The sequence below is a fragment of the Lonchura striata genome, chromosome 5, assembly GCF_046129695.1.
Source record: "Lonchura striata isolate bLonStr1 chromosome 5, bLonStr1.mat, whole genome shotgun sequence".
In the NCBI taxonomy this organism is placed as follows: domain Eukaryota; kingdom Metazoa; phylum Chordata; class Aves; order Passeriformes; family Estrildidae; genus Lonchura; species Lonchura striata.
The window spans coordinates 39,846,877-39,870,460 of record NC_134607.1 but is presented as its reverse complement, the minus strand read 5'-3'; the positions used below and the strand labels follow the sequence as shown (position 1 = coordinate 39,870,460).

The 23,584-nt window shown below is 40.2% G+C and overlaps 1 protein-coding gene and 1 long non-coding RNA gene across 4 annotated transcripts in view; one reads left to right on the top strand and one right to left on the bottom strand.

Annotated features, from left to right (window-relative positions):
* Nucleotides 1–4,142, bottom strand: part of ANO6 (anoctamin 6) — a 69,970-nt gene extending 65,828 nt beyond the window's left edge. For 2 of the 3 annotated variants that reach the window (XM_021547411.2, XM_021547415.2), the window contains exon 1: nt 3,990–4,142. In XM_021547411.2, the coding sequence (XP_021403086.2) occupies nt 3,990–4,074 (85 nt within the window). In that variant the 5' untranslated portion in view covers nt 4,075–4,142. The remainder of the gene's footprint in view (nt 1–3,989) is intronic. The other variant, XM_077783485.1, reaches the window with a different exon arrangement.
* A 51-nt stretch (nt 4,143–4,193) lies between these two features.
* On the top strand, nt 4,194–4,863 carry LOC110479859 (uncharacterized). Its single transcript, XR_002467015.3, has 2 exons — nt 4,194–4,387; nt 4,649–4,863. It is a non-coding gene; the product is annotated as an uncharacterized LOC110479859 (long non-coding RNA).
* The last annotated feature ends 18,721 nt before the right edge of the window (nt 4,864–23,584 follow it).

Here is a 23,584-nt window from a genome sequence, read left to right as displayed (position 1 = left end):
ACAATAATTTAGAATAACTGACACCATGTGTCTACATTCCTGCTTGTTTCTACAGGAATGTACACACAGCACGCAGAGATGTACGTGCACGAGAACAGGGTGACAGAATGCAGGGAGCAGAAATTCTTGATTCTCAGCTCATCAGACAGTGTATTGCCATCTTCAGGAGAATAGAGAGCTGCAATATGCCTCAATCATTTTTAAGTTGATTGCAAGTATGAGAAGCAAAAGAGAAGAAAACCAGGTGTAAAATGACTCCACTGGGGCAGTTTTACTCACTACTACTGTAGGTAGACTGAAAAGGAAGAAAGTGTCCATTCAGAAACAGAATCACTTTTTTAAAAAATCTGCTTATAAACTCTTGCATGCTAAAAAATTATTAGATCTGGCCCCTTTGAAATTTTCCAAAGGTAGGGATTATGCTAATAAATTGCAGGACAAAGCCATACTACTGAGAAAAAGAATTTAAATATTTAGGCTTTCCATTGCCTTTAGAAGACTTCTGTAGAGAATTGCCAACTTCATAGAATCATGAAGGAAAAATTGAGTAACTTAGAGGATACTGTGGGTATGGTACATGATCATATTGGAGTACAGTATATGATATCAATAATATTTGTAGAATCACACTAGAAACATCATGTTATTTGAACTATTGAAAAGGAAAAAATAAAAGCTCTGGCCAGGCAGCATGACTAAATGAAGTATATGCCATGAGGAAACAAGCAGAGGACGTAACAGTGAGCAAAGTAAGGAAGTGAAAATGCCTACTCTATGCCATTTGGATTACAACATCACTCCTCAGGGCAGGGTTCCAGTTGTACAGTGAGCTGAACAAAACTGGTTATCTTAGACTGCGACTCCACAATTTATGTTTCTTGAAGAAACTAGTACTTCTGTACATTTTTATTGTAGTTGCTAAAAATGTGTCCTGAACAACAACATGAAAGCCTTTTTAGAAAGAAGAGCTGGAATTCTCCCTGAATCCTCATTAGCACACTGTGTGAGAAGAAAAAGGCTGATACATGAACATCCTTTTCTTGGCCATCTATAAAGCATGGAATGGTCATTATTGCAGCAATATCAAAAGATGACAAGATGTAGACTGAAGGCTCAAAAAGCAAATATATTTGAGTAAAACCAAGACCACAAAGCATAAGCAAGTTGCTAACACATCCCTATGAGGACAAAAGCATTTCTTGTCAGATAAGTAGTCAGGATGGATGCCTCTGGCTATTGTCTGCACAAGTTAATTTTTCTGGAAACCATGCTCAAATATTCTGTAAATCCTCAAACACAAACAAACAAATTTGGATATGGTGTGAAATTTGCACCAGGGAAAGAATAAATTATGGAAAAAAAATTATGCCACTGATGCAAAAATCCTCTTGAAAACATCCTGAGTCCAAATCAAAAAGTTGCCCATCTTGCTTAAGCATTGGAAAGAATAAGTTTCAACTTGCCAAAAAGTCTAACCTTAGGACAAGTCTTTCTTCCCTAAGCACAGCTCTGATCCAAGCAATTAGTTTCAAGCTCTGTACAACAGGCAGAGCAGCTCTGGTACCTCCCTGTGGACTGGGACTTGAGTACAGCTCTTTCTCTGGATGCCTGCCTAAGACTGCTTCTGACAAGAGTGGTTTGCTAGTCACCAGCATGGATAACCAAAATAACTGTATGCCAAAATGAGACAGATCGCTCCCTTTATGTGCCATGACTACAAACTTCAATATTCCATAATAATGCTTTTCTGAAGAGCTATAAACACTTTGGATTAACCTTGAATATAACTGGAAAGAACTCAGAAATCCTGCTTACTTCCTGAACCAGGGATGGTGTCCTTGGGAAAAATGCGGATGCAAGTGGCAAAATAAAACTGGAGGTGATTAACATATTTGTCAGACTAACAAAATAGTTCTCCTGTCATTATAGCTAGCATAAAAACCTTAAGACAGTTACACATTCATTTTGCGAGGCAGAGTAGCAAAAGTGACAAAGCCAGGTGCTGTGTAACAACTCATTAAATCATCACTGCACAATTTTTAGGCAATTTTGCCACATAGCATGAGTTGTTCCAAACTGTTGTATACAGTATATGAAAGTCATGATTCGCTGGCTCTGAGAGCTGAACTATCCCCAAGTTGGATAAAGAGTTATGAGTAGGAAAAATTCAGTTGTTCTCTGGGGTGAAGAATGGAAAAGACAGATGTTGATTAACACACTGCAGTGCTGATCCACCCTTTAAATGCAGGGAGTGGAGTCAAACAATACCTTTGCCTCACTTCATATGGAAAAATGGATTTGTCTTTGGACTATTACTGTAAGCCAATGGGTACTCCCATCTGAAACAAAGGCTAATAATGTTGGAGGAAAGACATTCCCTGATTTCCACAGACATTGGGTGAGGCTCAAACTTTATACACTTCTGGAGTGAGCTAACTGAATAAATATGGCAAGTTGTATTTACCATTATTAAGGATTAGTATTTGGAGTCAATGAGAGTATCAGAGAGAGTTTATGACACTAAATTTTTTTACAAATGCAGAAATTCAGACCAAATATTAAAAAATCATCAAAAATACGTGCTTTTCAGTGAAAACATTCACAGCCTTTTGAACAATAATGAGCAGAAACCCTTTTTATTTGTTAAAATTTATATATACAGATCCAGGTTCTGCTTGTTTCTAAGTGACTTTTGACTGCATTCCTCATTTGTTAGATTTATTTTAAGTGTTCACTAGAAATAAAAGGCTTTAGACTATCTTGGCTACTGCAGCTGAAAAACAGCTTCTGAACTGAAGTAAATCTGTATCTCTTCAGTGAAATAAACAGGCCCCTTCAGTCTGAACCAGCTGAGAAACAACCCCTTTTGGGCTGTTTTCTGGAAATACTTTAATAGAATTCATTCCCACAGTAAATACAATGTCATTGTCCTGGGCTACTGGCATTGGAACAAGACTAACATACACTTTGAATTTAAAACTCTCTGTCCATTTTAATGTCTGCTTTTCTGGCAGACACAATATGCCTTCTTTTTCCCTCCAGCAAAATCACTATCTTTCTTTTTCCAATTTCCTCTTACATTTTACTCTGTTTTGTTAGTTTGTTCTGGAGGGAGTGAGTCGTGTCACTGAAGGAGGGAAGGTTTAGATTAAATATTAGAAAAAACCTCTTTACTGTGAGGATGGTGAAGCACTGGAAGAGACTGCCCAGAGAAGTTCTGGATGCCTCTTCCCCGATTGTGTTTAAGGCCAGCTAGGATGGAGCAATGAGCAACCTGGTCTGCTGGAAGGTGTCCCTGCCTATGGCAGGTGTGCTGGAACTGGATAATCTTCAAGGTCTCTCCATCCCAAGCCGTTCTGTGATCACCCTTCTCTTTAGCGCGGTGTCAAGCCAAGGCACGCCAGACAGGCAGCGCGGGGAGAAAAGGGATGCTGCGAGCTCCGGGGCGTGCGGAGGCGATCGCGTTTGTATTTTCCCAAGGACCAAGGCACCGGCGGGTTGTGCCTGTGCTGGGAGATCACTGCCACACCAAAGCTCTCCGGCATCGCCCTCCCTGCAAAGCGCTGTTTCTGCCCCCTCTCACGCGTTTCTCCCAGGTCAGAGGGAAAGGAACGGGCAAAGTTTTCCGTTCTTCTCGCCCACCAAGCAGTGCCGATGCTACGGAAACAGCATCGCCACGGCGCTCCCTAAGGCAACCACTCCCGGCACACTCGCCAGCAGGGACAAAGACATCCCGTATTTCACGCGGAGAAATCCTCCGTAGTTTTGGCGGAAGGAAGCGCGCAGCGGTGCGGGCTCCCTGCCTGCCAGCGGCTCCCGGCCCCGGCCGGCACAGCCCGGGCGCGGCGCCGCCAGGTGCTCTCCCCGCCGCGGCACCGGCACCGGCCCCGCCGGGGCTTCCCAGGGCTGTAGCCCTCGCCGAGCCACAGCCGCCCGGGGATGAGCCCGCTGTCCAGGGGGGACCCTCCCCGCGCCAGCCTCCTACTCACCGATCTCCCCATCATCATTATCATCATCTTCCTCCTCCTCCTCCCCCTCCAGATCCAGCAGCACATCCTGGTTCTCCACGTTCATCCCGGCGAAGTTGCGGTGCCCCGCGCCCGCTCCCCTGCCGCCGGGGAGCGAGCCCGCCCCGCGCCCCGCCAGCCCCGGGGCGGAGCGGCGGCGGGGGCGGGCGGCCACCCGCACCTTCCCGGCAGGAGGGGCCCCGCCCCGCCGGGCACGGCCCGCGCCGCGGCCAGCGGGGCCGCCGGCTCCCTCGGAAGCCCTGGGTCTTTCAAAAATGTGCCAAAATACGCACCCAAGCATTGAAGGGCTCGCCACTGGAAAATACTGCTGAAAATGTGGAGCCTACAGATGCAGCAACAAGTAGAGCTGTTTGGAAAAGGTAATGGAAATTGAAGGGGGAATGCTCAAGTACTGAATAAAAAGCCAACCTCTAGAGCTCTAGTAATGTATTCAACTCGCTGATGACTATATCAGAGGGAAGAGGTTGTCCTCATCTCCATCTTAGCCTCCAGACACAATCTAGGATAATTTTGCAACCCAGAGAATGCAGAATTGTCGCTATGCAGGAATACCGCAGGGATTTAACAAGGGATTTAAGTACTCATCAATATACTCATCTACTCACATGTGTTGGTTCCAGGAGCAAGTAAAGAGTTCCTAAAAGTGCAAGACATCTGGAGGAATGCCTAGACAGGAACTGGACTGAGGTGGTATTGTGGGAAGAAATGGAAATAAGACTGTGAAAATGGATTGAAGAAATGGAGGAGCAATATTTGGGGAAAGGAGAAGATAAGAAGTACAAGATACCATTTGATGCTTTTTTCCTACAGAAAGCAGTAAAAACCCTGTAAGCAATCTATTTTCACTCTCCAGTCTATTGTTGATACCAAAATGACTCACAGGACTCAGGATGTTTAAAGTGTACACACAAGAAACTGGATGAAAAGCCTCTTGTCAGATAAGCTCATTGCTTGTTAATATAGTTATCTGCTGTCAGTCTGTTGTGGTTAGAGTCACAGCAGGGCTTGGCATTACAGCAAGTCTAAATGCAAGCACTTTCAGCAAAAAAAATAGTTCAGAAAATTAATTGCAGAGTTTTGAATCAGCTCTGCTTGGCAAAGATCTCTCATAGTCTCCTTAAAGACAGAAGTGGTCTGCAAATGCATCAGAGCAGAAGCTACTGCTTTTGCCCTGTTGATAATGCCTCGCTGGTATTATCGTTATCTGCACCATCTGACACTGCGCATTTTTCTCACTCAGATTAGGAAAGACTCACAGAACTGAACCAGAGAAGGAGGGCAATATGGTGGGGGGATAATGATGCATAGCAAGATTTGTTCTTTTGTGTCCCAAGTTAAAAACCTAATGTGCTGCCCTGCGACACATCCAATCTGCCTCTGACCACTGAAGAACATGCCTTACTCACTTGCTTGTCAAGTTTCATGCTCTGTGAGATTATGGGGAGAGAGTGAGTTACGTCGCTCCCAGCCAGGAGTGTTCACTCCAAGATGACTCATTTGCAGACACATCACGGTTTTGATGTGCCTGGCACACAGTTGCAGTAACATTTTTATGCACCTGTATTGTGTAATATTCAGCTGCCCCCTTTTCTTGTAGGTCCTCCCCAAAATGTGGTCCTGGCTGGTGAGATCTTGTTTCATAAATGATGGGAAGAGTGCAGGTTACAGTCAAGATACAGCTTGGTTTAGGATGATGATGTGAGATTTGTGCACTTGGATACTCTCCAGGGACATCATTGTTACCTTGGTTACATACTTCCCATTTTCACCTTTGATGAATGAAAATATAATCCAATAATAGCAAAGTTCAACAAAAAAAAAAAAAAAAAAAAAAACCAAAAAAAAAAAAAAAAGAGCACTTCAAAACCAGGCCTTAACAAAATGTGGGGTTTTATTTAACTTGATTCTACTAAAAATACAGGTAGAGGATCCACCTCCTGCTCCCAGCATAAAGATTTCTCTCAGTATTTAGGATCCACCTCCTGCTCCCAGCATAAAGATTTCTCTCAGTACTTACAGAACATAAAGATTTTGTAGGCTTCATTCAGCCTTCAATACCTGAATGTTCAATTTCATAGATTACAGAGATGAGTTGTGCAGATACCTCAAAAACCAAGGGGAATATTGTGTGTAAAATTCACATGAAAAGCATGTATGTTGGAAAATGCATAGCTATTTGTTTTTTGACTTTGTACCTGATGCAGATATTTCTATGTGTAATTTTGGTAAAACACCTAAGCCTCAGAAGCTCAGGTTTGTTACTCCTGAAAAACAGATTTTAAAAAAAGTAAATTAAGACAAAAATGCAACAGCACCACCCTGCTGCCATCTCTTTGTCAGATGGATAACAGCAAAAGATCCACTCAATGAATTGCAGTTGGGTTAACTCTAGCTAAGTTTATCAAAAGTTGTCTGAAATGAAAGAGTTAGACTAACTAATCTCCACCCCAGCTCAAGCAGGACTGTATTCAATTTTATTGAAGAAATAAAACTTCCCAGTAGTGAGAAACAGAGACAGTCCATGGAGCCAGTGGAAAAATTGCTTCCATGGGTAAGGGTTTCATAGCAACTGTAACAATATAGGTCAGGAAGAGAATAAAAGGGATTGTTTAGCCCAGTAGTGACAAAATTTTGGCACAGGCACCAAGTCTTTAACTGGCGTGGATCTGGGCTGGCACCAGGAGCTCTGAGTCACAGGGCCTTTGACAAAGAATCTGGCACTAAGCATCAAAAACTTGCTGTCAGCCACCGGTCTGGTCCAGCCCCCAGCAGTAAGGTGGGTTTGAGCATATCCTGGTGTTCAAACAGGTAACAGCACATGTTCAAAATGTGAGGCACATGATGGCAAATTATTTGTCATACTTAATGCCTCTGAAGCTTTTCTCATCCAGATTAGACAAAACCAGGTCTTGCATCCTTCCAGCACGTATCACTATCTGTGCTTTTCTCTCTATTGTAAGTTAGTGTAAAAAACGCAGTGTGAGAGTCTATGGTAGGAGAAGGTGATATAGTTTCACAAAAACTCTTAAGTACATTGGCTTTACCCACTCACAGTCCTTTTCTCAATGATTACATTCCTTTACACCCTCACATCCACACAATTACAAGAACCAACAAGCAAGTGTTCAGGTGTTCTGGGCAGGGTCACTTGTGTACAACACAGAGGACCAGGGGGCCATGGAGTGCCATCCTTGGAGATACTCAAAAGGCACCTGAACACAGTACAGGTGGTCTTCTTTTAGCCAGGGGTATGGACAAGATGATCTGCAGAGGACACTTCCAACCTCAGCTATTCTGTAATTCTGTGATTCTGTGAAGGGATGCCAGATATCAGGTCCTCATCATCTCCCTTGAGCAATGACAAACTAATCTTTGGACAGATGTTTTGTACCCAAGAACCAAAAATCACTATGAATGATTCTTTTGCATTGGACTTCTGCTTATTTCCACCTCCATAAATTTTAGGCAAGGCTGGTCTGTTCCTTAAGGTCATAGTCTGTGTTATAGATGGGATAGAAATAAAAGGAATGGTGTATGTGATGTGATGTGATACTACTTTCTTTTGTTAGAGGTAGAGTCTTCTGCTGGCAAGCACTCTGTGGTCTGATTTGACTGGAATGGTAAATGCAGGAAACAGTCCTAGATCTTTCTGTTGGGGACTATGCCCTTCCTTTAATATGAATATGGTTAATTTGTTCATTTTTTAATTGTATATAGTCCATTGTTGTCATGCTTATGCAGTTATATCTACTCATCTTTCATTTCTGCCCTCCTAATATTTCTAATACCTGTCAATACTTCTGTACACTTTGTTTCATTGCCTCACCCTTTATTTTAATGTACCATGCTCTACAACAAATACTGTATTTTAAGTGAGAACTCACCCACAGTGGATACTATTGCTGTACCATTTTGGACATAATTTTCCTTCTAACATGTCCACAGCAACAATTTTAATTTTTGTCTTTCCACAGTTGTCAACTCATATTTCTATTGCACTCTGCAATAAGTCTTAGATCAATTTCTGCAGCTAAGCTCTTTGTTAGGCAGTTTCCCATTTTGTATTTCTGTAGTTGATTTTCTGTTCCTAAGTGGACATTTTTACCTTTGGTTTTATAATATTTCCTCATTTGATCAGTTCTTCCTCATTCTTCAAGATAATTTTGAATGCAAGTGTTTTTCTTGGTGTCAGCAAACTGCTGGGGGACAAAATTCATATGGCCTAAACCATAGGCCTAGAAGAATGAAGTCCGTGAGCATGTAGAAGGCAAACAGAAGATTCTGAGGACTGGTAGGTCAGGTGTGCTCCAAAAAAACCCAAAAACTTTGGAGGGAGTTTTGTGGGAAAGCTATCAATTACTGAAATATATTAAGGCCACTATGGAAAATTGTATCAGTGCACATGAAATTTGGGAAAAACAGCAGGAGACAAATATCACTATGTGAGGATTTCTTTAAGGATACAGGAGTTGGAGTGGTTCATCACTGTGGGATTCATTGCAGAGCAGCTGTCTTTCTATTCTGCATTCTCAGTTGGAATGAAAGAAATAATTATCTCAGGGACCAAACAAAGTCTATTATTTCACATTTCATAAAACATTAGACTTTTTAATAACTGCTGGGATATTGTGCCTTTGTGTCTGAAAGCAGGGGACTTTAACACCATTACTGAAACTTTGAAACTCAGTAACAGAAGAGAGATCATTTGAAATGCAAAGCCCCTGCTATAATGGAAGAACAAAATCAGAGAGAAGATAAAAACTAAATAAATAAATAATAAAGAATACATATATAAATATTATATGTACTTAACAAAATGGTATTTCCCTACAAGAAATTCCCTTATGTGTACCAAATTATTCACAAATTTGCTGCATTAACAGTCAGTAAAAGAAAATGTAGAAGACAGTTCTTCCAGTTCACCGCACCATATATTTTTCCTGTGTTGTAAAGTTGGTGCTTGCAATCTCTTTAAGCCTAGGGAGAAATGACTGTGAAGAGTTTTGAGATAATTTTGTTTCATCAAGCTCTTGTGTTTATTTCAGTCTGATTCACAGATAGGGAGAGCAGTGAAGCATTAAGGGAAATTAAATTACCCAAATTCTGTACAACTCTAGTATTTTTCTTTTACCTCAGTTATGTTTCCAATTGTATGTAATCCTCACAGATTTCTTAATTCTCACTCTTGCATGCAGCCTCTAGTCTGAGATGACAACTTTAGTCTCTTTTGCCCTCTATTGAAGTGAATTGGTAATAACAATCACCAAGGAAATGTGAACTACAATGCATAAAAGGGGATATAAATGATGGATCTCAGACTAGTGGTGCATGTAATTACTTAATGCAGAAGTCTCATAAGGGCTGCCAAGTCTTCTGCTGACTCCTACCTATGAGTTCCTTTTGACTTCTTTCTCTAGCTGTCCTTAGTATGGTAAGTAGATGTGGTAATCATCTGGCAAACATTTTGTCTGATATTTCTAACCTAATACCAAGCTTTTAATTCTTAGGAAAGGTATGTACATGGCCACTGTGTATCTTAGAATAGTAGACTCAGAGTTCAAGTACTGTTATTTTTCTAACACAAATATCTGAACTCAGTTCAGAATGTTTAAACTTCAGGGAGATAATGAGGTTATTTCAAAAGGTGAATTATGAACAATAACATTCAGTCATTTTCTTGGCAGTATGCTGTCCTAGTTTTATGATATTTTAATTCTTCAAGAGAGAGTATAATCTCAATCACCCTGCCTTACCCTGCAATGGCACACACACTACAGCATTGCCATAGGTAGGTGATGGGGGAGGCAAAGTCACCCACCTGTGTTGGTTAGTCCAGGTGGGCTACATGACCAACGTGGCCAAGCCTTTCAAAGCCAGGGCTAGGATCTCTGCGTGTTCTGGGGATACACTGAGCTGCTCTGAACCAGCTGTGCTACCTGGGTATCACCTCTGACTGCTGGGGAAGTTATGGCCCACACCTGTAGGGCAAACAACAGCTTTTGTCTTAATGCTCCGAAAAAATGCAGAGAGTTGCATTTAGCCCTGACCTGAACCCCATTGAAATGGTGAAACTAATTTGAATAATGCTGTGCATCTTTGCTGTGTCCAAGTGCAGGTACACCCTGGTTGGGAAAGGATAAATAATTTGCTACACTTGTTGCTAAGTGATTTTTACAGTGTCCCTTTCTCAGTTACTTGGGAAATATGTTTGATCTAATCCAACATAGAAATGACACAACCATAGCTGAATGTTCTGACTACCAGAAGTATACAATGAAGTTTTTAACAGTTTTTCTAATTTGAAATAAGAGCTGTATGTCCTGGAAAGATAAAATTTGTGGATTTTTGAACATAAGGAGATAAAACTTACTGGAAGAATTGAAGAGTGACCATAATATTGTGATAATACTATAGTTTTCTCTGCAGCTGCCACAAAAATACACATTAAAAAATGAGAATGTTTCCAGAAATTTGCTCATATAAACCATATTTTTTTAATAAAATACTTTTTTAACTTTTCTCTTTCCATGTGGGCTTACTCAGATAATCTTCCCAGAGTGGAGCAACTAAGAAAGCTCCACTCTGCAGAACCCACTTAGCAATGTGTGTCATAAACTTACTGTTCCATTATCAGTAGAATAGATATTTTTTCTGAATTTATCTGGGGAAAAAATATGCATATGGGAGTTTATCAATGATAAAGTCAGAAGAGCTTGTCTTGGCAGTTACTTGTGCAGGTTACACCTTCTGCCCTCATTGTCATCACCTCCCCTTACTGTGGTGGCTGATGCATCCAGCACTTAGCCGATGTTCATTTTAACTGCAATTCCAGTGGGAGAAGCAAGTGCTTCTTCTGCATGCTTTCAGTAAAGCTCTCTATTTGTGGTAAGCAAAGTGCTTTCAGTGACTGCTGCTGTACATCTCCCCCACCACTTGCAAGCACAGATTTTCCATTAAAAGTTGAAGAGAGAGAGAGAAAGAAAGAGGAATTCTGAAATAAATCCCACTATTAGTTAAGTGACTTAACGTCAAAATATACTTCCCAGCACTTTTAAAGATAATTTGATTATATCCTGTGGCCATGAAACATTTTAAAAATAACTTGTCAATAGCTGTATCCTGCAGGGATAGAACAGGACCTTCTGACATTAATGAAAACCTGACAATCAAACTTCATATGGCTTTACTTATAGCTGAAGAATGAGTATAATTTTACACTTAACACTTAAATGGCTTTCCTTTATTTTCCAATCAGACTTCTTCTATCAGGATGAGTTGCTCTTCTGCTAGGTATGGTCTTAATTTTCATCTAATCTTCAGTAGCATTGCTGTTTCTGGGTTGTTCCACTGTTAAATGCTATGATTGTACAGGCTTGTGGTCATGTAAGTGGTATAAATGAGTAGAGTCCACAACAGATGATGTGAGAGCATTCTGTGGCAGGCTTTAATGCTTGCACTGAAGTTGGAGGAGCACATATACGTCCTGTGTCAACTCCTCTTTCCCTATGTTGCAAAAGGAAATGATCTTGTCACAAGTCCTTCCTCCTTCTCCGCTCTGTTATGTCATGTTGCACATCACTGTACTTCAAAATTACTCCAAGAAGGAATTACACTGACAGGCAAACAAGGAGAGTTTTGCTCCTCCTGAAGAATGTGAAGAAGGGGTTTTGCTTATGTTGCTTTGGGGCCCCAGGAGGATTACCCACATACTCTGCAAAGAATCTTTATTGCACTTTAAGGAGAAATGGATATTTCTTCACATGTCTTCCATGTCTTGCAAATGCCAAGAAAGAAAACTACTCTTATTTACTCTGAAGCATTAAATATGTATCTATATATACATATACATATACATATACACACATGTATATACATACATACATATATATAGATAGAGATATACACTGAGTGAGAATTTCCTTACCTCAAGATATGAGTAAATTTTAAGCAGCTTCTTTTTTATCTCCTTGTGATATTTTGCTTTTCTTGTTTTCTATTGAAAGTGAGATTATATGAGCCTTAAGATGTTAGTTGGGTAAGACTGATCTCATTCACCAGGTAGAAGCAGAAAAGGAAATAGATAGATGTGTGAGGAAGCTGGGACCACAGACCAAGTTACCCATCCTTTGCCAGGTGTTTGACACCTTTGGTGATTTTAAAATGAGGAGCTTTCTGTTTGTCTCTGTGGCTTTGTCCTCCTCAGTGCAGGCTGCTGCATCGCCAGGAATGTGGATGCTTTCTGCTGCCCAGGATCCTGTTTTGTTAATGCTTCCTCCTTCGGCCACTTGCCAGAAAATCACCTTGGAAACCAAGGCACCAGTTTCCATGGTCACTTGGAAGAGCGTATGTTTCCTTCCATTGCATGGGGTATTAGGAGGAGGAAGCCCACAGTTTTTTGCCAGAATAAATTCTGCGGGATTGCACTCTAAGAGCTGCATCCTGACCTTATTTCCTCCATCAAATCTCCGGTGAAACCACCAGAACTGCAGAGGACAAACAAGCGCAAAATGTGGCTTTTCATGAATGTCCTCACAACTGAGATGTGAAATGATCTCTTACAAACAACTTGCCTCTGACTTATCCAGAGAAAATCAAGAGTAAGATAAAGAGGAATAAAACAGAGCCTTGCTCTCTTTCAAATGTGGGCACATGAAATTACATGAACAAGAAAACAAAGTCTTTAAAAGCATTCACCTGATGGTTAAAGTGAAAACTAACAGGAGCTGGTCAATCTAAAGGTGTGATTGTGCCACTATCCCATACTCAGAAAGGGCCCATGGCTGGCTGTGGAAAAAAAAATAAGAAATAACATGAAGATTTTTCCTGACTCCCCATGCTAGTTGGATTCAAGTGCTGTAGGATCAAAGGCTAAAAATGAAGAGGATGAACTTGTTGACTTCCTCTAAAGAAAGGCAGAAATGTTCTTCAGGCTGCTGTGTTAAGACTTCTCTCTGTTTTGACCGCCATAGGCTGCAGCAGAGAGCGTCTTCACATAAGGAATTGTATTCGGGTCAGAGGAAACACAGCAAATTTTAATGCTCATCTGTGGCTTAAACTTTTCCAGGTGAAGATTGTCACAATTCCCCTACCATCTAAAAGTTAGTTTCCTTCTGAAAGGTGCTGTACCCATCAAGTTCCTTAGAGAAACAACATGCCTAACCATAGGATCCAGAATGATGGTTATCATGAAGTAACCAAATCCATACTGTGATCCTGCAAAGTACCAGAAAATCTGCTTAACATTTTGCAACAGTTTTCCAGATCTGCAGTTTGAAGACATGGTGATTGCTTTGTGAAGAGCAACAGCTTATTGCTGTTGGAAATTAAAGCTTCAAAGCAAGAAATCTTCCTTCCCATTTACAGATGTGACCATTCTCAAACTTGTATCCAAGACAGCTCCAGTTTCTTGATTATTATTTTTCTAACCTTCCATTCTGAAGGAAAATTATTAGATAAACAGGAAATTAGGAGAATCCAAAGTCAAATACCATAGGAACATTTTATATTATATCTGATGTTTCAGCATAGGGATGTGACAGATCACTGCCAATGCACAGAAGGGTGTGAATAGCTTTGATCTTATTTTGCTGAAGATATGAGCTGACCAACCAGCCAGTCCAGGAACTACACAAAATGGTAGCATTCCTGATTAGTTCTCTCTCTAAACCAACATGCCCTTGCAACCCAAAATGGCCGTGTTATTTTCCACATGATACTGAACTATGTAGAAAATAAATTATATTACTGCTGTGGCCCTTTCAAAATTAATTTAAAGTGAGTAAGTTCAGTAAATTCAGGCTGTCTGGGGGCACACTGGCTAACTTATTTAATCACATTAACTCACAGAAATACATTTGTGGGAGCTACTGTTCAATGATGACTTGGTTCCTGCTACATGATATCACCTCAGAACACCCAGGATGCTTTTACTGTGTTTGTATTGCCATCAGGAACTTTGATTCCCCTGAAAGCAGCTGATGGTTTTCAGTAACCACAGCTCAAGTGAAGAGTTCACCCCTCACAAATTGATCCATTTTGTGGGTTCCCTGCAGAGCCATGGATAAAGTTACAGCCTTTAACTGCTAACAGGTGAGAAGGAAATAACCTCTGCTTAAATTAATTTGAAAGTTCACTTCAGAAACATGTATCTGCACCTTCAATATCTATTTATTTGCAATTTCACCACTTTGTTTTTGTATTCCATCAGTTATGATCAGTTTCTAAACAGATAGAGTAAATACTGCAGCACAGATTTCCTCTTTTTATGGGGAGGGTGCAATGTGAATTGGAGCCTTCACTACACCTCAGGACCCCCAGAGAGGCTGTGTTCACTTAAGTGTTTTCAGCTGTTGGCCATACACTCCAATTGCCCTGTACATGAACTATTTAAGCAAAGTCTAATATTAGGCCTGGCTCACTAACCTTTATTTACTTTTTGTTAGGAGATTGCTTTCCTTCTAAATTATGCATGTCTAAACTGCAAACATCAGTTTCTCTTAAACTCCCTCCCTTAGCTGGATATGACTTAATTAATTATGTTCATTCTGTTAAAATTGTTTTCAATTTTCAATAATCCATTATTTTCTGCTGCAGATATTTAAGCAGAGGCAACTTGGCTTGTCCATAGGAATGTGGCATGTCAAACTACTCTATTTGTCACTCTTTCTAAAATGACAATAAAAATAATTAAACAACATGAAATGGCTGTGTTTTTAATTGAGAAAATTTTAGGAAATGACAAATGTTGGCTCTCTGAACTTTCTTAATGGGTTTACACAGTGTATGTACTTTAGTTTACACTGCATAAAACAGCATCATGTTCCTTTTTTCCCACCAGTCTTATGGAAAAATAGCAACAACAGCAGCAACAACAATAACATAATTACACATAATTATTATGTGGACAAAAAGGTCTAAATAACATCTAGTAGTCTCAGGAATAGAGCTTTAGGTAGCTAAAAATAAAATAATATTAGAGCCCTGCATTGGGAAGCCTTAAGAATTTGTGCTTGTGACAGATTCACTTCAGATTCACTTCAGTGTGGCTAAAGCAAATCACTGAACAGTTTTGACTCTGAACAGATTCCAAGCAAGGGTCCTATGGTGAAAATAACACTTTTTAATGTAATTGCAGTTAGTGTCATAATGTAGAAGTTTTTTCAATAGCAGCCTTTGTGCATGTGTAATACAAACAAATCTATACTTATTTGCAGTATTTACATTATTTACAATAGAGAATGAAACTTCAATAAAATAATTTCTCTGATCATTTCTGTCAGTGGTGCATCTCTGCCACTGAATATTTTGTATCTGGTTTGACTCTCAGACTCTGAATATAAATGTCTTGCTCCATGCTGGATTTAGTTGCTCTGCAGAGTGATTTTTCTCCTTTCACATGTGACTGGCAGCTCTTAAGAGCAGCACACACATGCTGCAGCTACCCAAGAATGCAGCGCTGTTAACTTCTCTCAGGTTTTCCAATGTTATGTTTTGATTGTTGGCAAGACCTTCGGAAGACAAGGTCATACCTGAGAGGAGGAGGACAAGGAGAACATGGCATTTTATCTCAGCACATGGACCAGCAGTGCCCTGCCTTGGCACTGACCAAACCTTTGCATTTGCAGCAAGGAGCTCCTGCTGACATCACTACCTGCCCCTGCCCTTCAATCTCCAGTCCATCTCACCTTTTGGGCTTGATTTACGACATAGGAGGTTGTACAAGTCATAAAGAAAAGACCCCATTATTCCAGTCCGGAGGGCTGTGAAGAGAGCTCCAATATTTCAGGATGGAGATGGGAATTTTAAACCTTCCCGTTCCATTCCTCAGGACTGTGTATATCCATCCATCTCTCTGTTAGCAGGGGCAGAGGAGGGGGATAGTCCTTGGTGGAGGTCACCAAGGACTATCTTGTTGTTGGGAGGGAAATCTGGCCCCTTTTCATCCCTTACGTGCGTGAGTCTTTATGTAGGACTTGAGATGTCATCCTTCACACGTTCCTGATGCTTCTGCCCTTAGAGAAACAACTCTCCAGGTCTCACAGACAGTCCTAAACATACTTTTCCCTAGATATTTCTGGGGACATTCCTCCTGGTGTGGCCTTCCAGGATAAGTTGCGGTGATGCTCTGTGACATGTGAGAGACATCCATGCAGGCAGATGAGATGCAAAGGACATCAGAGCACTGCTGTTTAAAATTACAGGCAGTCACACCTGGCTGTGAGCTGAGACTGATGTGCTGATGGGTTGGTTCATGAAGGAAGAAGCCCAGTTATAGACAAAATTCTCCATGGTCATGAGGGAAACAAACCAAGGTGCTGAACCCAGCTCTATGTCTGCAATTCACAGACCAGCTGCAATGCTTGCTTTGCAGTCACATGATACAGTGTTTTGACCTGGTTTTATAGTTCTTTTCATAGAAGAACAACATTTCTGACTATAGTCTGATCTTTCACCTTTGATATACCAAACTAATGCAATAAGATCTTTTCTGAGCTCCTCAAAACCTTGTAAACATTAAATCTCAAAGTCAGAATTTCATTCTGAATGATGGTTTCAGTGAGGGTGAGGGTGCATTATGCTAAGGCTTGGACAAAGTCTCCTTGCAGGTGTTGCTTGTAACAGCTGCATTTAATTCATAATAAAATATAGGAAACAGTAAAGCTTCTTCGTGGAATTAGACAGTTGAAAAAAAGAGCCATTGCCAAGATCATAGCAATATATACCACTGTAAAGGTCCCAGATAAAAAGTGGGGTTTTTGGGCTGCATAAAAAGGCAGAGGTGCAGACACTGTTTGATGGAGATAAATGTGAAAAGAGACTGCAAAACCATCACAGGCTGACACAAAAACATCAGAAAAACAAGGAAATAGCTACAGCAAGTTTTAGGCACGTAGCCTCAAAAAAGTCAATAGCCAGAAATATCTTTCTAAAACAATTCCATTGCAAGGATTTTAAAATTAGAGAATACGGTCCTTTTTTGATAACTTTAGTTTTAGTCTTTGTACATTAAAGGGATAAAAGTCAGACAAGTATCTAACTTTAACATTGTTTTTCTCTTTCTGAAGGAAACTTCCGTTAAGACTCTGAACACTGAATAGCAGTTCACATTCAAAAAGAAAAGCATCTCTCCCCAGAATCTTGTCATAATTTCCTGTAAAATTCAATGTATTATGCCAGGAATAAAAGTACCAAGAGCAACAGATAAATATCATTATGGCCTGTGCTTGTTTCATACCTCAACTAAAATGGCTCCACCTCTCCTTCCTGCTTCCACATGGAGCTAGGAGAGACTAAGTGAGCAGTGGTAGCACTTCTCCATGGGAACAAGCTTTGCCCAGCCAGCAGAAGCAGGGCATCCCACCCAGGAGCTCCTACCTCTATCAGCCTGGAGGAACCTCCATCTGATCCTTATTGGGAAGATTAAAGCTGTTTCCAGATTTGAAGTAGCACTTGAAGTTTTGAACACCAGGAATACTCTCTTTTTGGTCCTATAAGGGACCTTCCATGAAGCTGTAAGGGGTTTATAGAAGTACCATGGAAGGCGAGCCACTAGGTCTGGCTTTGAGCTAATATTAGAGTCTCCTTCTTTGGTGGGTTTCTTGACTGTATAGTAGCTTGGGCTTCCTTGAGGAAAACATCTTCCTTTGTAATCTGCAAGGCTTCCTCATAGCGCTGGCAGAAGAGAAAAATCTTTATTTCCTGTAAGATCAAAGGGCCAGAACCCGTAGAGCATCCCTTTGATTAAAATGATCTAAGTTTAAAGAGAATCCTTACACCATGGTGTGTAAGAAAAGAAAGGGTGGTTGTAGCAGAAAGCCTTTGGAAGTTTGTGCAATAAAATGAGTCACCAAGAGAAACTGTGTACTGAAAGTAGGTAGAAAGCTCAAGCCTGGAAGCACAGACTAGCAGCTGCTGTGAAGTTTGTTTGTGCATTTGTCAGCCTGAGCCTTATGGGGCTAGTTAGTTCTTTGGTGTATTTCCATCTCCTAGAGCTCCTTGAAACTTTCTGTAGTTGCACACAGCCCTGAAAATCCAGGCTAGGCTTATATTTAAAATGTATTCAACATTTTTGAAGTGCAGAACATGGGAAGAGGCTGCTGACATCCATAGTGTATAGACAGAAAATAAAGCAAAGTGATAATATTCAAGTATAAGGTTTATTAAGAATGATAGTCCTGGCTCCTTTAGTTATGGCCAGTGGTACAATGCTCTCACAAATTGAAAAGAGAGCTCCTACCTCTTGTGAATAGGATAGCTTAGTGAAGAAAGTAGTCTCAGAATACATACCAGCACTACAAAAGAAAAAAAGACTGCCTATTAGGAGCTAAAAAAACTTGGAAATTGTTTCAAAGAAAATGGAGTATTCCTTGAAATCTTCCTATTTACATTTTGATATAGGTATAGCCATACAAATGCTATGGGCTTTGGATATCCAAACATCAAGAAGTTGCCTCTTCCTCATCCAGGAAAGGTGCCTGTCAAGTAAGCCAACCTGCTGGGATCTGTCCAACTTTTGGGAAGGATGCAGGAAGGCAGGGCTATGGGCAGAGGCAAATCTTGTGTCCTGGCTTCCCTTGGGTGCTTGGGACCCTTCAGCAGTGCATGCCAGCACTTAGAAACTTTAAGCAGTTTTCCCCATTTTCTGCCATACTGGACACCATCAGATGGCCTCAGCATTCTGTGAAGGAGCCAAGTGTCTACCTGGCACTATGGATATCTGAGTGTTTTAAGATGAAACATACTGCTAATCAGAACTAAAGATAATCTCTTCCCTCAGTCATATCTGGGCTGGCTTTTCATGGGAACAGGTAATCTATCACTATTGTCATTAGGAGCTATAAAATGGTGTGTGTTGTGGTGGTACTGAGGTGGTTGGTGTGAAGGTTGCACTTGTTAACTGCTTCATCCTGTAACATCACTCACCACTGTCAGAAGGAAGATGTTACTAGAAAGCCTCAGCAGATGTTACTGCATTATCCAGCAGAAGAGATGCCATTAGGCATTTTGGCTGGAGGGAAAGGCCATTATGCTTCAGAATTCCTTTCCGGTCCCACATAGATTAATAATTCATGATAATTATTTAGTTGATATTAATCTAAGGATCACAAGGCACAGCTAGGCCTTGTGATTCTCAATTTTTCTCAATTCTCAAAATTCTCAAAGCCATAGGACAAATTATTGATAGACCAAGGAAAAGCAATGGAAAGAATCCAGGCTCACAGTCTAACAAATGTGAGTATGTTTAATTTCCAGACCACTTGTTATAATTTCTTGTGTCTGCCTATAGAAGTAGATATTTATGGAAAAGGTTACCTGAATTGGCCAGGACTGGGTAGTTTCTCTAGGGGAAAATAAACCTCAAAAACAAACAACCAAACCAATTGCCCCCCCTCCCCTTTCTAATTAGCTTTGGATAAAATATTTTATTTATGTTTAAATTTTCCCACAAATAGCATCAAATACATTATCAGTGACTGCAAGGGCAACTGTAATACTAGCATTTTCTACAGAGGCATTCTTAGAGAAAACTATTCAAACAATTCGTATTGAGCTCCAATGACTCCAATTGTAGGTGACTTACTTACCCAATACATATGTGTATATCTGTAATCTAGAAATATACTTAAATCGCTATTGAAAGTGAATGAAAAAGAATTCCTAAACCTAATACACTGTTTTGGTGGTAAGATAAATGATATCAAATTGTTATGAAAGAGTATAGAGTTATTTCATCTGGGCACTTAGTTTCCTGATTGATTTGAAACAGTCACTGCTAGCATGGAGTCATTTCCACTGTATTTCTCAGCGTGTGGCAGTCATGTTAGTGCAATTAAATACACATTTACTCATGCGTGCCCAGCGCAGGCACTAACAGCTACTTCCCTAAAGTCACTTTTAGCCATATTTATACGCAGCCCTGGGTAGCGCAGTAGCTCTCGGTAGTTCTCGGTAGTTCTCTCTCCCTGCTGTTGATACACACCCCCAGGAGGTTTGCCGAGGAGCCGGAGGCTGTCCGGCCGCCGGAGCAGAACGCGCCGGCTGCAGCGGAGCCCGGAGGAGCCCGGGCAGCCTCCGGGCGGCAGCACGGTCCCATGGGACAGTCACCCGGAGGGGTAGAAAAGGGAAAAAACCCAGAAAATCAAAGAAACCCAGCCCAAACAACAACAACAACAACGAAGAAATCACAAAAAACCCCAAACAAAAACAAAAAACCAACCCCTACCAAACAGCCCCCACCTCCCCCCCCCCCCCCCAAAAAAAAGGTGAAAAATAGAGAAGAAAGAAAAGAGATGAGGAAAGAGAGAAAAGAGGGGGAAAAAAGAAAAAGAGAAAATAAGACAGAAAAATAGCATGAAAAAAAAGGACGTTAGGGAAAATAAGGAAAATAAGAAAGAGGAGAAAAGAAGGAGAAAGAAAAGAGAAATGAGAAAACAAAGCAAAGAGAAAAAAAAAGGAGAATAAATAAAAGGAAAAAATGCAAATAAAAAAATGAGATGATGAAAAGATAAAAAATATATAGGCTTATTAGTATGACAGGTTGAGATTTGGAAATGTACTTAGCTAGAGAATATTAGGTGACACGTTTCTAGGGAAGTAAAAATGAATTTAATTATTACTTTAAACTTCTGGAGACCTTTAAACAATTCAAAAGTATTAGATATTTGTTGACATTTTGATGTAAATTTTACTACAGACAATGTAAAGATTAAAGCATTTTGTATGGTTTATGTACTCTGTATTTGAATATACTCCTGCATTTGAATATTTCCTCTGTACATAAATTCCTTTAGTAAATAGGATTTAACTCATAATTTACACAGAATAAGAATGATTTGGTATTGTTAACCATGCAAAGGATTAATACACAAAAAAATACACAAGTTCTGCTCAGATTTTTACCTCCCAGTTACTTGTTTTAGTCCCTTGTAGATAATTTCTCAAAAGAAAGAAAAAGCTTCACTTGCAGAAATGACCTTGTAGCACTAAAAATTTAGGTTTACCAACCCAGCACAGGGGATGCAACATGGAACAGCAGTTCTCTGCACCACACAAGAATCTGAGAAACAAACTGTGAAAAACTGATTGCCACAATAGATGGTGTTGGTCCTTTCTTGACTTCTGGACACTGGAACAAAAAATTGCAACAAGGACTGTACTAGTGCAGTGATGGAACTTTCATCCATTTCTCCTGCAAATCCTCATACCAAGTATTTAAAAAGAGGCTGAATTCAACCAAGAGAAAATGAAGAGTGAAATGCTGAACATTTCAGTCAACTGCAACTTTTTTTTTTTCTTAAATTTACATTCTTCCCTTTCCAAACCTTACACACTGGATCCACTCCCCCCAAAGAGAAATGTCCCATATTGTCCTGTTGAAGTGAGGTCTGTCTGGAGCTCTCATAGACAGAACCCCAGAGCTGTGAAGTTCCAGTTGCTCTCAGTGCCTGGAAAGCTCCTTCCTTGACCCCATCTCCTGTTGCTCACCAAGGAAACCCCAGGCACAGACACACAAGAAGTGGCTTTCACCTGTTGGATCTCAATGCAGGTTGATTTTACAGAGAAAGAAGAACCTCCAGTAAATTAAAGTAATGGCAGAGAAACTCCTGTGGGACTTGTCTTTAGCAGCAGATAAGGAAGCAGGACTACACAATAACTTTTAAGGGGTCTGTTCACTATTTTCTCTTCAAATAAAAAACCTGCTTCTGACCATAAGGTCTGTGTACTGGATAATCACTGGATAATTTGTGTTGACTGGCACTTAGAGGTTGTGTGTTCACTACATTTTCAGTTTAACATATCTTCCTCTGTGTCTGTCTGCAAGGGGCACTATTTTCCCCCCAGAAAATAACAATCCAAATGCAGATTATTTTTGCATTTTCTGAGTAGAAGCACCTCCTTTAATTAACAGAAGAAATGGTCCTATAGGTCTCTATAGGACCCCATTTGGCTGTGGAAATATTCTCCTCATGTTCAGAGTGCTGAAGTAAAGGAAATTTATTTAGAGTGTTTGTATTTTACAGCTTTTTTCTTTACTCTTACAAACTCAAAATGTATTATCTCTGTTTTCAGTGTGACAGACTGGTACTTAATCTACCTCACAAGACTGCAAATCCTTTTGTAAATAAAAAGAATTCAGACTGGATGCAACCATTATGCAGGAATGATTCAGATATTTGATATTGCCTAAAGGGAAATGATGCTCACGGGCTATAAACGTGGAGGAAAGTTAGTGGTGCTCTCTCTCAGAGTCCTGGCAAGACTTCCCTCTAACACAACACAATCCAGGGAAGATATTGAAGTGATTCTGCTTCAAGTGTAGAAGGAAGAGACCTTTTCTTGTAATTTACTGAATGGGAAAATATTTACTGTTTCACATTTTTCACCTTCATTCTAGGAAGAGAACATCCATTATTTTGATCATTTCAGTGTAAAGTTTTGAGGATATATTAGGTTTGAAATGGAAGTATTTATTTTTCATTTTGTCACTGATTTTTATTCTGTTTAAGCAAATAATTGTCAGTTTACAAATACTGAAGAGAAAATCTAAGCCCAGGACACTGGCTGTTGAAGAGGCAGGCTTTCTTTACAGGTTACCCATAGTCTTGGAAATCTTTTGTGGGCAAAGCTCTTGCTGCCACTGATACACAGAAAAATGGTGTGATTTCTTTAATGATAAAAAACCAGACTCTGGACCTCCAGTAAAGGAACAGTACTGATGCTTTCAGTTTTTACACTATAACTTTAGGTAGATGCAAGCCTTTTAGTTTGGGGTCAAACCTTCTACTATGAGTTGAGTTCAAAGTAAGTCAAGTTGGCCTCACCATACCCATGCTTCTCCACCTGGAAGCTGCAGTCCAGGATTTTGGTGGCAGCTGTGTGAGAAACGTGCCCACAGCCCTGAATGATTGTTTGCCAGATGTCTTGTCTGCTGGCATTAGTGTGCAGCCTTGTGCAAAAGCTCCTGGAAAGGCATTTACTGAGTTCCACTGTTGCAAAGGAGATCCAAGATATGTCTGCAAGACTTAACCTGGAGAGTTTGCAGAGTTTAATGCTGGGGAGTTGTTTAGAGTCTTTGAGCTCTCTGTTATTTATTTGTAACAGTGTAAACTGAGGAAAAAATAGGTTGGGTTTTTTAACAATTTATTTACAGGAAAGCAAAGTAGAACAGCAACTATTTAAGTGACTATTTTATTCAAATGTAACTCAGAAGTTACACATTCCTTGTTTACAAATGTTCTTCTTCTGTTCCCTAAGAAACTCTGTGTGTGCTAACACTCCTTCTCTCCAGACCTCTGCATTCTATAGAAGATTTTCAAAATAATTAGTTAATTTTCAAAACTTGCATAGACACATAGGTCAAGCCCTCATTTGTAGCTGGAGAGATATACACTGGAATGAATCTTACATGTATAAACTTCCAATTCCTGTATTTTTCGAGGTTTTTTACTTTTTCTAAATATGTTGTATAGTTTATATAAATATGGTATATACATGTGCAGATTGCTCATTCCTCAGAAAAGAATTTTACTACTCACAAAAAAACTGGCAGACAGACA